The following is a 13554-nucleotide window of genomic DNA, read 5'->3' as shown; positions in this document are numbered from 1 at the left end:
TCTGTTCTCACACAGCACTGCCACAATCCAGCAATTAGTAATTATAAAATAATGGAAACAATCATCAGTAACTTATAATTATCTTCTCTTTCATAGTATAAGATTCTTTAGCATGAATCGCCTTGCCAACAAATCATAATTCATCTTGATAACAAGTTTGATGGAGTCACATGAGACATGAATCTGTCTCACTAATGTTTTTATTGTTTTTAAATCCTCAGTGGCAACACTGCTTCCTAAGTATTAATTAATCTTCATAACTTCTCTATGAAGTAGGTTAAATATAACTAAATTTATTCTACCAGTAGAGAAATTGGCAAATCGGTGATCTCCTCAATGAATCCCTCTTCATTACCAATGGATCTGAGAGCAGATGTGGAAATAACTGAATCTTATTAATTTTCCATGATTCTAGATTGACATAATTGATTTCACTCTTTTCCTCCCCAAACCCTCTGAAGATATCCATAACAAAATGATAAGTGATTTATAACAATTAGCAAAAATTGTGAGTTCTGAAATATTTTTATCTATTCTCCTCAGAATGCTCAAATTAAGTAAATCAGCATGAGTAGTCATTATAGCATGTGATTTCTTCTCTTTCTATGCCTTCAAATTTTCATTGTTCCTTAAGGTTTTACTGTTTATCTTTTTTTTTATTATAGTTTTTTATTTTTTTAATTTTAAAATCTTTAATTCTTACATGTGTTCCCAAACATGAACCCCCCTCCCACCTCCCTCCCCATAACATCTCTGTGGGTCATCCCCATGCTAAAAATATCTTTTTTTTCTGAAGAGCTGGGGGCATTGTGGAAGAAACAGATTCCATAGGACCTAAAGTTAATGCTTTCATCCCATCTTGGCTTCTATCAGATGGAAATAAGGTACCCCAATGCGATGACATGGGTTCGAATCCAAGGCTCGCTGCCACTGATGTGGTGGTTTTCTGCATATCTTTGGAAAAACTGTTTGTTTCTTCTGGTTATCGTTCTCATTTCTACATGAGAATCATCTTAGTCACTTGAGTTATGAGAGTAACAAGAGATAATGAATGTTGAGTAGCTGGCACCTTAAAACTGATCACTAATGGAGTATGTTATTAATCATATAAATCAGTGATTTGACTCTAAAACCCTAACAAAAGGAATGCAGGGGACTTAACAGGAAGATACAATATTAGGTGTATGTACTGAGAGATTTTGCTTAACATGGTAGTCATTGTTGATGGGTTTTTAATTTTGAAAGTAACAAAATGGTCTTTAATATTGTTTTGAGTCAATGATTTAAAGACAGTAAAACAGCAATAACAAAAGCTTTTGACAACTCTTAGTATCTTAGATAACCAGATATTTCTATCCCCGTTAGGGATTGGCTCTTAATTTAATACAAGAAAATTCTTAATTTAGAATAACATTTGGAACATAGTAGAAAGTATTGAGTGAATAAAAGCAATTGGCTTCCAGAGACAAAAAGAGCAAAAAAGAACACCACCAGTGTTGAGTTCTTTGTATATACTTGACTATCCAGGTCTCCTTTGGATACCAGTGGCTGAAGAACATTTTTAAAAAAAAAAAAAGAGGGGCATTTGAGGCATGAGATAAATGGAGCAAGGAAAATAAAAAGAGAAGGGACTAGAGAAAAAATTTCATCTTCAGGAAATACTGGAATCACCTAGTCTACTGATGAAGGATATGAAAAAAGGTGACATTTTACACAAGTTACTCCTTCATTTTTTTTTTAAAAATCTTACAGTTTCTAAGTGTTACCTCTCCTCTTAAAAAAAGAAACATGACCGATGACACAAGGGATATTACACTAGACCTATAAGGCTAGCTCTACATAAAACCTGGAAATCACTTTCTATTTCAACTCAGTTCAGTTCAGTTCAGTCGCTCAGTCATGTCAGACTCTTTGCGACCCCAAGAATCGCAGCATGCCAGGCCTCGCTGTTCATCACCAACCCCCGGAGTTCACCCAAACTCATGTGCATCGAGTCAGTGATGCCATCCAGCCACCTCATCCTGTCGCCCCTTCTCCTCCTGTCCCCTATCCCTCCCAGCATCAGGGTCTTTTCCAATGAGTCAACTCTTCGCATGAGGTAGCCAAAGTGTTGGAGTTTCAGCCTTAGCATCACTCCTTCCATTGAACACCCAGGACTGATCTCCTTTAGGATGGACTGGCTGGATCTCCTCGCAGTCCAAGGGACTCTCAAGAGTCTTCTCCAACACCACAGTTCAAAAGCATCAATTCTTATTAGGCTAGTGTCTTTTTAAAGGGGCTTTTTTGGGTGGTGTCTTGATATCTAATTGAAGGTTGCACTGACTTTCTTGCTTCAAATGAGTAACAAAATTTTAGTAAACACGGTGCTGTCTCTATTTCATATATTGGGCAATTGCATATAACCATTTTGTTACCTACAGAAGAATTCAGAATTTTGAAAACTAGTTCCTCCGTATCACACTGATAGTCAGTCAGTCAGTCAGTCAATTCAGTCGCTCAGTCATATCCGATTCTTTGGACCGTAACACCCAGGACTGATCTCTGTTAGGATGGACTGGTTGGATCTCCTTGCAGTCCAAGGGACTCTCAAGAGTCTTCTCCAACACCACAGTTCAAAAGCATCAATTGTTCAGCATGCAGCTTTCTTCACAGTCCAACTCTCACATCCATACATGACCACTGGAAAAACCATAGCCTTTCAACTCAACAGATTATTTAAAAAAAAATTTCTTAAAACTGAAATAACAAAAGTCAGAAACATCCCTGTATTTGTTTTTTTTTTTTTATGAAAATAAAGTGTCAGCTGATACTTTGAAGATACTGATTCTTACCTGTGTAAATATACTCCACGTATGCAGGATGAATTTTTGTGAAAACTTCTTTTACTTTTTCTATTTTATCAGCTCTGATTTTTGTTGCAAATGGTGTGTACATAACTGAGAAAGATTCCGCTCTGGTGATGGCTTCCTCAATCATGGCCTAAGAGAAAGCAAATAACCCATTTGGCATCAATAACAATATATGACTTTTTAAGAATGTAAAAAAAATATAATTACCTTTATGGATGATTTAAAAATCTATATACTGTACTGCAGAGATAACATTTTGGTCTTGAATATTCATTAGAGTGAACTTTTAATTAGTTCTGGAAATACTCTTTCATATTAGGAAAACCAATTAAATGGAGAAAGTTTGTAAACAGACACCTCTAAACTGAGCTTGCTTTAAGATAAAAATAAAAATTCTATTTTCTGAGGTGTCATTTTTAGCTTGGTTTGAAACATAAAATTCTTTAATATAATTATCTTATGAACAGACACTGATGAGCAATTTGTTCTTTAAAAAAGTAATTAAAATATCTAGATTTAAGTATTGTCTATAAATAACCTGACAAGCTAGACAAACTATATTTTTCTTCTTCCAATACCTGGCAAAGTCTTTTGGAGGTATAAAAAAAACCTTCTCATTTCCCTCCTAGTAAAGCTTTCCTTCCCTGCAGATCACAATGGTTGAGCCATTTGAGATGGATTCAGCTATTTAAGAATTTCTTTAAATTTTCTTTGTTCATGTATGGTACCATTCTTGATAAAACTTGTCATCACCCAGAGCTTCCTGTTTTAACAAGGTCCATTACTATTTGAAACAGACCAAAAGGGAAGTTATGTGAAGTTTTAAAAAGGAATTTATTCCTTTCCTACAACTTTTCCTTCTAACAAGCTTTAACAGTTGAATAAAAAGTGGAACTGTCTATAGTTATCTCATTTTTCTGAAAATAGCATAAAAGAATATTATAAAAATTCATATATACTTATAGGAATAGTTTTTCCCCTGAGAACTCAGAGTGTCAACAACCAATAAGGAAAAATAATAGATTTGAAGTTTCCAACAAAGAAAATCATTTAACAAACAGCAACTTTATTATTACCGGCATGCTGCTGCTGCTGCTGCTAAGTCGCTTCAGTCGTGTCTGACTCTGTGTGACCCCATAGACGGCAGCCCACCAGGCTCCCCTGTCCTTGGGATTCTCCAGGCAAGAACACTGGAGTAGGCTGCCATTTCCTTCTCCAATGCATGAAAGTGAAAAGTGAAAGTGAAGTCACTCAGTTGTGTCCGAATCTTCGCGACGCCATGGACTGCAGCCTACTAGGCTCCTCCGTCCATGGGATTTTCCAGGCAAGAGTACTGGAGTGGGGTGCCATCGCCTTCTCCGTATTACCGGGATGGTGTATTGTTAAACAAGTTTTAGGCTAATATTAAACTCAGTAAGGAGTTGATTTTAAACTGAGAGACTGAATTTAACTTGTTGATATCCTACGTCATTCCTCAGTGACTCCAAATGGCCTCTATGATCAGTTTTCTAACTTACAACTTAAATTTGTTGTGGGGCAAATTTCTGAATGGTTGAAGGAAAGAACTTGTCCATAAGACTGTCCTTTACAGGTTTGAAGAACTGGGAGGGGAACAAAGAATATGACTGTGATGCCTAATCCAGAGCCAGCAATTAGATGGAGGTAGCCATGGGTTATGAAGCAGTGGATTCTGAGAGTGCAGCAGGTCGGGATGCTGAGGCCTGGATGCAACGATGGAAGGCTTACAAAGCGCAATGCAGGCAGCAGATCTGGAATTCAGAAATGTGGATTAAGGACTCAAGCTGTTTAGGTATCAGGTTCTGGTCTTCCAACAAAAATAAATATACTTTATATTGGGTCGGAGAATATTTTCTCCAGCTTCGTGCTTCATTGTTTACTGCTGGAACATGGAATATGCTGGAATATATTTATTGGTGCAACTAATTCTGGGATGGCCTGTCCAGACCAAGAAGGTAAGTAGTTGTACCTGGATTCATGTGGAGTGAGGTGCTGAAGAAGGAAGCTGTTCTAGATCTCAGTTCTAAGGTGTTGATCTGCCTCCACTGCCTTTTGTAGGCTCCTAGTTCCTGTGTGAGTTTGCTAGGGCTGCCATAACAAAGTTTCACAGACTGGGTGGCTGAAACAACATAAATTTATTTTATCACAGTTCCCGTTCCAGTGGCTAAAAGTCTGAGATCCAGGTGTCTGCAGGGTTGATTTCTTTTTAGACCTCTCTCTTTGGCTAGTAGATGGCGAGGTACCTTCCCCTGTGACTTTACGTGTTTTTCCCTCTGTGTATGTCTGTATTCTAATCTCCTCTTACACTGGTCATATTGGATTGTTGGTGTTCAGTCACCCAGTCGTGTCTGACCCTTTGTAACCCCATGGGCTGCAGCATGCCAGGCCTCCCTGTCACTCACCACTTTCTGGAGTTTGCCCAAATTCATATCAATTGCATAGGGATGCCATCCAGCCATCTCATCCTCTGACACCCTCTTCTTCTTTTCCCAACATCAGGGATTTTTCCAAAGAGTTGGTTGTTTACATCAGATGTCCAAAATACTGGAACTTCTGCTTCAGCATTAGCCCTTCCAATGAGTATTCAGGGTTGATTTCCTTTAAGGGTGACTGGTTTGATCTCCTTGCTGTCTAAGGAACTCTCAGGAGTCTTCTCCAGCCCGATAGTTCGAAGGCATCAATTTTTGGCACTTAGCCTTCTTTATGAACCAGCTCTCACATCTGTACATGACTACTAGAAAAACCATAGCTTTGCCTATATGGACCTTTGTTGGCAAAGTGATGTTTCTGCTTTTTAATATGCTGTCTAGGTTTATCATAGCTTTTCTTCCAAGGAGCTAGCGTCTTTTAATTTCATGGCTGAAGTCACCTTCTGCAATGATTTAGGAGTCTAATTCCCTGTCTATTTGCCATGAAGTGGTGGGACTGGATGCCATGATCTTAGCTTTTTGAATGTTGAGGTTTAAGCCAGTCTTTTCACTCTCCTCTTTCATCCTCATCAAGAGGCTTTTTAGTTTCCCTTCACTTTCTGCCACTAGAGTGGTATCATCTGCATATCTGAGGTTGTTGACATTTCTCCCACCTATCTTGATTCCAGCTTATAACTCATCCAGCAGGGCATTTCTCATAATGTGCTCAGCGTATGAGTTAAACAAACAGGGAGACAACAGACAGCCCTGTTGTACTCCTTTCCCAATTTTGAACCAGTCCGGTTTTAACTGTTGCTTTTTGACCAGCCAACAGGTTTCTCAGGAGATAGGTAAGATGGTCTGGTATTCCCATCTCTTTATTTATTTATTTATTTATTTTTATTTATTCAATTTTATTTTTTTTTTGTTTTTTTTTTTGTTTTTTTTTTAGTATTAAGTTTTTTATTTTTTTAATTTTAAAATCTTTAATTCTTACATGTGTTCCCAAACATGAACCCCCCTCCCACCTCCCTCCCCATAACATCTCTGTGGGTCATCCCCATGCACCAGCCCCAAGCATGCTGTATCCTGCGTCAGACATAGACTAGCAATTCAATTCTTACATGATAGTATACATGATAGAATGCCATTCTCCCAAATCATCCCACCCTCTCCCTCTCCCTCTGAGTCCAAAAGTCCGTTATACACAGCTGCGTCTTTTTTTTCTGTCTTGCATACAGGGTCGTCATTGCCATCTTTCTAAATTCCATATATATGTGTTAGTATACTGTATTGGTGTTTTTCTTTCTGGCTTACTTCACTCTGTATAATCGGCTCCAGTTTCATCCATCTCATCAGAACTGATTCAAATGAATTCTTTTTAATGGCTGAGTAATACTCCATTGTGTATATGTACCACTGCTTTCTTATCCATTCATCTGCTGATGGACATCTAGGTTGTTTCCATGTCCTGGCTATTATAATCAGTGCTGCGATGAACATTGGGGTACATGTGTCTCTTTCAATTCTGGTTTCCTCGGTGTGTATGCCCAGCAGTGGGATTGCTGGGTCATAAGGCAGTTCTATTTGCAATTTTTTAAGGAATCTCCACACTGTTCTCCATAGTGGCTGTACTAGTTTGCATTCCCACCAACAGTGTAGGAGGGTTCCCTTTTCTCCACACCCTCTCCAGCATTTATTGCTTGCAGATTTTTGGATCGCAGCCATTCTGACTGGTGTGAAGTGGTACCTCATTGTGGTTTTGATTTGCATTTCTCTGATAATGAGTGATGTTGAGCATCTTTTCATGTGTTTGTTAGCCATCCGTATGTCTTCTTTGGAGAAATGTCTATTTAGTTCTTTGGCCCATTTTTTGATTGGGTCATTTATTTTTCTGGAATTGAGCTGCATAAGTTGCTTGTATATTTTTGAGATTAGTTGTTTGTCAGTTGCTTCATTTGCTATTATTTTCTCCCATTCAGAAGGCTGTCTTTTCACCTTGCTGATATTTTCCTTTGTTGTGCAGAAGCTTTTAATTTTAATTAGATCCCATTTGTTTATTTTTGCTTTTATTTCCAGAATTCTGGGAGGTGGATCATAGAGGATCCTGCTGTGATTTATGTCTGAGAGTGTTTTGCCTATGTTCTCCTCTAGGAGTTTTATAGTTTCTGGTCTTACATTTAGATCTTTAATCCATTTTGAGTTTATTTTTGTGTGCGGTGTTAGAAAGTGATCTAGTTTCCTTCTTTTACAAGTGGTTGACCAGTTTTCCCAGCACCACTTGTTAAAGAGATTGTCTTTACTCCATTGTATATTCTTGCCTCCTTTGTCAAAGATAAGGTGTCCATATGTGTGTGGATTTATCTCTGGGCTTTCTATTTTGTTCCATTGATCTATATGTCTGTCTTTGTGCCAGTACCATACTGTTTTGATGACTGTGGCTTTGTAGTAGAGCCTGAAGTCAGGCAAGTTGATTCCTCCAGTTCCATTCTTCTTTCTCAAGATTGCTTTGGCAATTCGAGGTTTTTTGTATTTCCATACAAATCTTGAAATTATTTGTTCTAGTTCTGTGAAAAATATGGCTGGTAGCTTGATAGGGATTGCATTGAATTTGTAAATTGCTTTGGGTAGTATACTCATTTTCACTATATTGATTCTTCCAATCCATGAACACGGTATATTTCTCCATCTATTAGTGTCCTCTTTGATTTCTTTCATCAGTGTTTTATAGTTTTCTATATATAGGTCTTTAGTTTCTTTGGGTAGATATATTCCTAAGTATTTTATTCTTTTCGTTGCAATGGTGAATGGAATTGTTTCCTTAATTTCTTTTTCTACTTTCTCATTATTGGTGTATAGGAATGCAAGGGATTTCTGTGTGTTGATTTTATATCCTGCAACTTTACTATATTCATTGATGAGCTCTAGTAATTTTCTGGTGGAGTCTTTAGGGTTTTCCATGTAGAGGATCATGTCATCTGCAAACAGTGAGAGTTTTACTTCTTCTTTTCCAATTTGGATTCCTTTTATTTCTTTTTCTGCTCTGATTGCTGTGGCCAAAACTTCCAGAACTATGTTGAATAGTAGCGGTGAAAGTGGGCACCCTTGTCTTGTTCCTGACTTTAGGGGAAATGCTTTCAATTTTTCACCATTGAGGATAATGTTTGCTGTGGGTTTGTCATATATAGCTTTTATTATGTTGAGGTATGTTCCTTCTATTCCTGCTTTCTGGAGAGTTTTTATCATAAATGGATGTTGAATTTTGTCAAAGGCCTTCTCTGCATCTATTGAGATAATCATATGGTTTTTATTTTTCAATTTGTTAATGTGGTGAATTACATTGATTGATTTGTGGATATTGAAGAATCCTTGCATCCCTGGGATAAAGCCCACTTGGTCATGGTGTATGATCTTTTTAATGTGTTGTTGGATTCTGATTGCTAGAATTTTGTTGAGGATTTTTGCATCTATGTTCATCAGTGATATTGGCCTGTAGTTTTCTTTTTTTGTGACATCTTTGTCAGGTTTTGGTATTAGGGTGATGGTGGCCTCATAGAATGAGCTTGGAAGTTTACCTTCCTCTGCAATTTTCTGGAAGAGTTTGAGTACGATAGGTGTTAGCTCTTCTCGAAATTTTTGGTAGAATTCAGCTGTGAAGCCGTCTGGACCTGGGCTTTTGTTTCCTGGAAGATTTCTGATTACAGTTTCAATTTCCGTGCTTGTGATGGGTCTGTTAAGACTTTCTATTTCTTCCTGGTTCAGTTTTGGAAAATTGTACTTTTCTAAGAATTTGTCCATTTCTTCCACGTTGTCCATTTTATTGGCATACAACTGCTGATAGTAGTCTCTTATGATCCTTTGTATTTCTGTGTTGTCTGTTGTGATCTCTCCATTTTCATTTCTAATTTTATTGATTTGATTTTTCTCTCTTTGCTTCTTGATGAGTCTGGCTAGTGGTTTGTCAATTTTATTTATCCTTTCAAAGAACCAGCTTTTGGCTTTGTTGATTTTTGCTATGGTCTCTTTTGTTTCTTTTGCATTTATTTCTGCCCTAATTTTTAAGATTTCTTTCCTTCTACTAACTCTGGGGTTCTCCAGTTCTTCCTTTTCTAGTTGCTTTAGTTGTAGAGTTAGGTTATTTATTTGACTTTTTTCTTGTTTCTTGAGGTATGCCTGTATTGCTGTGAACTTTCCTCTTAGCACTGCTTTTATAGTGTCCCACAGGTTTTGGGTTGTTGTGTTTTCATTTTCATTAGTTTCTATGGATATTTTGATTTCTTTTTTGATTTCTTCTGTGATTTGTTGGTTATTCAGAAGTGTGTTGTTCAACCTCCATATGTTGGAATTTTTAGTAGTTTTTCTCCTGTAATTGAGATCTAATCTTAATGCATTATGGTCAGAAAAGATGCTTGGAATGATTTCGATTTTTTTGAATTTATCAAGTTTAGATTTATGGCCCAGGATGTGATCTATCCTGGAGAAGGTTCCATGAGCACTTAAAAAAAAGGTGAAATTCATTGTTTTGGGGTGAAATGTCCTATAGATATCAATTAGGTCTAATTGATCTAATGTATCATTTAAAGTTTGCGTTTCTTTGTTAATTTTCTGTTTAGTTGATCTGTCCATAGGTGTGAGTGGGGTATTAAAGTCTCCCACTATTATTGTGTTATTGTTGATTTCCCCTTTCATACTTGTTAGCATTTGTCTTACATATTGCAGTGCTCCTATATTGGGTGCATATATATTTATAATTGTTATATCTTCTTCTTGGATTGATCCTTTGATCATTATGTAGTGGCCTTCTTTGTCTCTTTTCACAGCCTTTGTTTTAAAGTCTATTTTATCGGATATGAGTATTGCCACTCCTGCTTTCTTTTGGTCTCTATTTGCGTGGTATATCTTTTTCCAGCCCTTCACTTTCAGTCTGTATGTGTCCCTTGTTTTGAGGTGGGTCTCTTGTAAGCAGCATATAGAGGGGTCTTGTTTTTGTATCCATTCGGCCAGTCTTTGCCTTTTGGTTGGGGCGTTCAACCCATTTACATTTAAGGTAATTATTGTTAAGTATGATCCCATTATCATTTACTTTATTGTTTTGGGTTCCCATCTCTTTAAGAGCTTTCCACAGTTTGTTGTGATCCACACAGTCAAAGGCTTTAAATTGAATTAAATCCCATTTAAATACCTCATTTTAACTTAATTACCTCTTTAAAGACCCTATTTGCAAATACAATCACCATCTACAGCTTGGGGTTAGGACTAGCATATGAATTTTGCAGGGGACATGGTTCAGCTCATAACACTTCCTAATATCCAAATAGCCTTTCTGGCGGTCTCTCTGAATATCTTGGTGAAGGATATGTTGCTTTAAATTCTGAATCAAATAATTTTAGTGAAGGTATTTAATCCTCTACTTTGCTCCCAGAAAGGTATTAACAGTATCCCAGTAAGACCAAGACAGAAGAAAACATTCTCTCCATCCCATTTCTCTTCCAATTGCTGGCAGCTTAAGTGATGCTGGCAGAATAGCTTTGCCTTTAAGCCATCGCACAGCAGGACAGGAAGACTCGTGCCCAAGAGCCTACACCAGCTTTTTTTTTTGTAAGTGGCAGAAGAGTGGTTTTCATGACAGTTTGATCTGCTTGTTTAAGGCATTGTGCTCTTGGCTTAGTGCTCAAGACATGGCATGCAGGCTTTCACGGTGTTCTCCACTCAGGAGGGTATATGCTGGAGTATATACCCTCCCTCTCTCTTCACTCAGAGTCAATAGAATTGGGGTTCTGTTGAGGCTTCTGCTCTCCATCTTGAAGATGAGTAAAGAAGTGAGTGAGCAAGCAGAGTGTGTAAGAATAAAATTGAATTTTCAGTGGAGACACTTTTTCAGATGAAATTACTACAGCCCCAAGAAGAAATATTACAGTGTAATTTTAAATATATATTTACATATAAAGTCTTAAAAACATATATTTAAAATATAAATGTATACACACAAACGTAACATTTCTGCTATATTGTTAACTAATTTATTTGTGAAGTAGTCTAGAAAAATTTAGCTTTAAAATACTTGTTATTACTATAATTATTATTATTTAAAACAGTGGGAATTTTTTTATTGTTTTTCGTTGGTCACCAAAATATCAGGTTTTCATTTTGTGATGGCAATAATAACTTAGAATTGGGCTTGTTTTTCATGAGCAATCTATGTCCATTTTTAAAAAAAAAATTATTTTATTGAAGTAGGTGACACTGGTGGTAAAGAATCTGCCTACAATGCAGGAGCTGTAGGAGATGGGAGTTTGATCCCTGGGTGGGGAAGATCCCCTGGAAAAGGAAATGGCAACTACTCCAGTATTCTTTCCTGGAAAATTCCATGCACAGAGGAGCCTGGCGGGTTATAGTCCATGGAGTCGCAAAGAGTGAGCAATGGCTTAGTGAGTAAGCACATAGTTGATTTACAATGTTGTATTTCTCCTGTACAGTAAAGTGATTCACTTATATATGTATATGTACATATACATTTTTTCCATTTTCTTTTCCACTGTGGTTTATCACAGGATATTGAATATAGCTCCCTGTGTTATACAGTAGGACCTTGCTGTTTATCCATTCACTATTATAACAGTTCACATCTGCTGATCCCAAACTCCCAATCCATTCCTCCCTGCACCTTCCTCCCCCAGCAATCACAGGTCTGTTCTCTATGTGAGTCTGTTTCTGTTTCATAGACAAGTTTATTTGTGTCATATATATATATGAGAAGGCAATGGCACCCCACTCCAGTACTCCTGCCTGGAAAATCCCATGGATGGAAGAGCCTGGAAGGCTGCAGTCCATGGGGTCGCTGAGGGTCGGACATGACTGAGCGACTTCACTTTCACTTTTCACTTTCATGCATTGGAGAAGGCAATGGCAACCCACTCCAGTGTTCTTGCCTGGAGAATCCCAGGGACGGAGGAGCCTGGTGGGCTGCCGTCTATGGGGTCACACAGAGTCGGACACTACTGAAGTGACTTAGCAGTAATATATAATTTATTTATTTAATTTTGGCTGTGCTGTGTCTTTATTGCTGCATGAAGACAGCTGTCTCCATTTTCTCTAGTTGTGGAGAGTAGAGGGTACCGTGGTTGCTGTGTGCAGGCTTCTCACTGTGGTGGCTTCTCTTGTTGCAAAGCATGGGCTCCAGGGTTCATGGACTTCAATAGTTGTGGCGTGTGGGCTCAGTACTTCTGCCTCCTGGGCTCTGGAGCACAGGTTCAATAGTTTTGGCACATGGGCTTAGTTCCTCCATAGCTTGTGGGATCTTCCTGGACCAGGGATCGAACTCATGTCTCCAGCATTGACAGGTGGATTTTTCACCACTGAGCCACCAGGGAAGTCCTGTGTTATATTTTAGATTCCAGATATTAGTGATATCATATGGTATTTGCTTTCTCTTTCTGACTTACTTCACTTAATATTACAATCTCTAGGTCCACTGATATTGCTGCAAATGGCATTATTTCATTATTTTTTATGGCCAAGTAGTATTCCATTGTATATATGTACCACATCTTTATCCATTCATCTGATGATGGACATTTAGTTTGTTTCCATGTTGTGGCTGTTGTGAATAATGCTGCTATGAGCATAGGGGTGGATGTATCTTTTTGAATTGTAGCTTTGCTTGGATATATGCCCAGGAGCAGGATTGCTAAATCATATGGCAACTTTTAGTTTTCTCCATGGTGGCTGCACCAATTTACATTTCCACTAGCAGTGTAGAAGAGTTTTCCCTTCTCCATAACTTCATCAGTATTTATTGTTTGTAGATTTTAATGAATAATCTAATGTGGGCAAACTGAAGATTTTAAATGCAGAAATTTTTTTTAACTGGGATATTTTATAATAATGATAGATATTAAAATATAAATTTTGATTTACTTTTTACCACCAGTCAAAGATTTTCCTTGGTTTTGAAAACAGAGATGAGAAATTGAAGTTTGTAAAAAAAAAAAAAAAAAAAAGTAAGCGCACTGAAAATGAAGGCAGATTTCAAATGGTCGTTTTTAACTTGACAAGAATTTTCTGCAGTTGTGTCATTCTTTCCCAATGTGTGAGGTTTTCTGATGTCAATAAATGTCTCACGTATGCAGAGAATGGGGAGCGCAATCATGGGGATTGTTTGCATGGGGATTGTTTGCATGGGGAGCAGTTTGCAATGGGGATTGTTTGCATGACCTGCTATTGTGTGCATTGCTATTAATTTTGCTTTCTTTGCTGCTACACAAAAAGAAGCTTTGAAA

At 37.6% G+C, this 13554-nt stretch overlaps 1 protein-coding gene across 1 annotated transcript in view; it reads right to left on the bottom strand.

Moving 5' to 3' along the window:
• SPATA16 (spermatogenesis associated 16) overlaps positions 1–13554 on the bottom strand; it is a 272485-nt gene that overhangs the window by 61433 nt on the left and 197498 nt on the right. The window contains 1 exon segment of the mRNA XM_052645324.1: positions 2832–2979. Within this exon segment, the coding sequence (XP_052501284.1) occupies positions 2832–2979 (148 nt within the window).

Source organism: Budorcas taxicolor, chromosome 1 (genome assembly GCF_023091745.1).
Source record: "Budorcas taxicolor isolate Tak-1 chromosome 1, Takin1.1, whole genome shotgun sequence".
NCBI classification, from domain to species: Eukaryota; Metazoa; Chordata; class Mammalia; order Artiodactyla; family Bovidae; genus Budorcas; species Budorcas taxicolor.
Note: the sequence above shows the minus strand (reverse complement) of the source record. Positions and strands in the feature narration are given on the sequence as shown.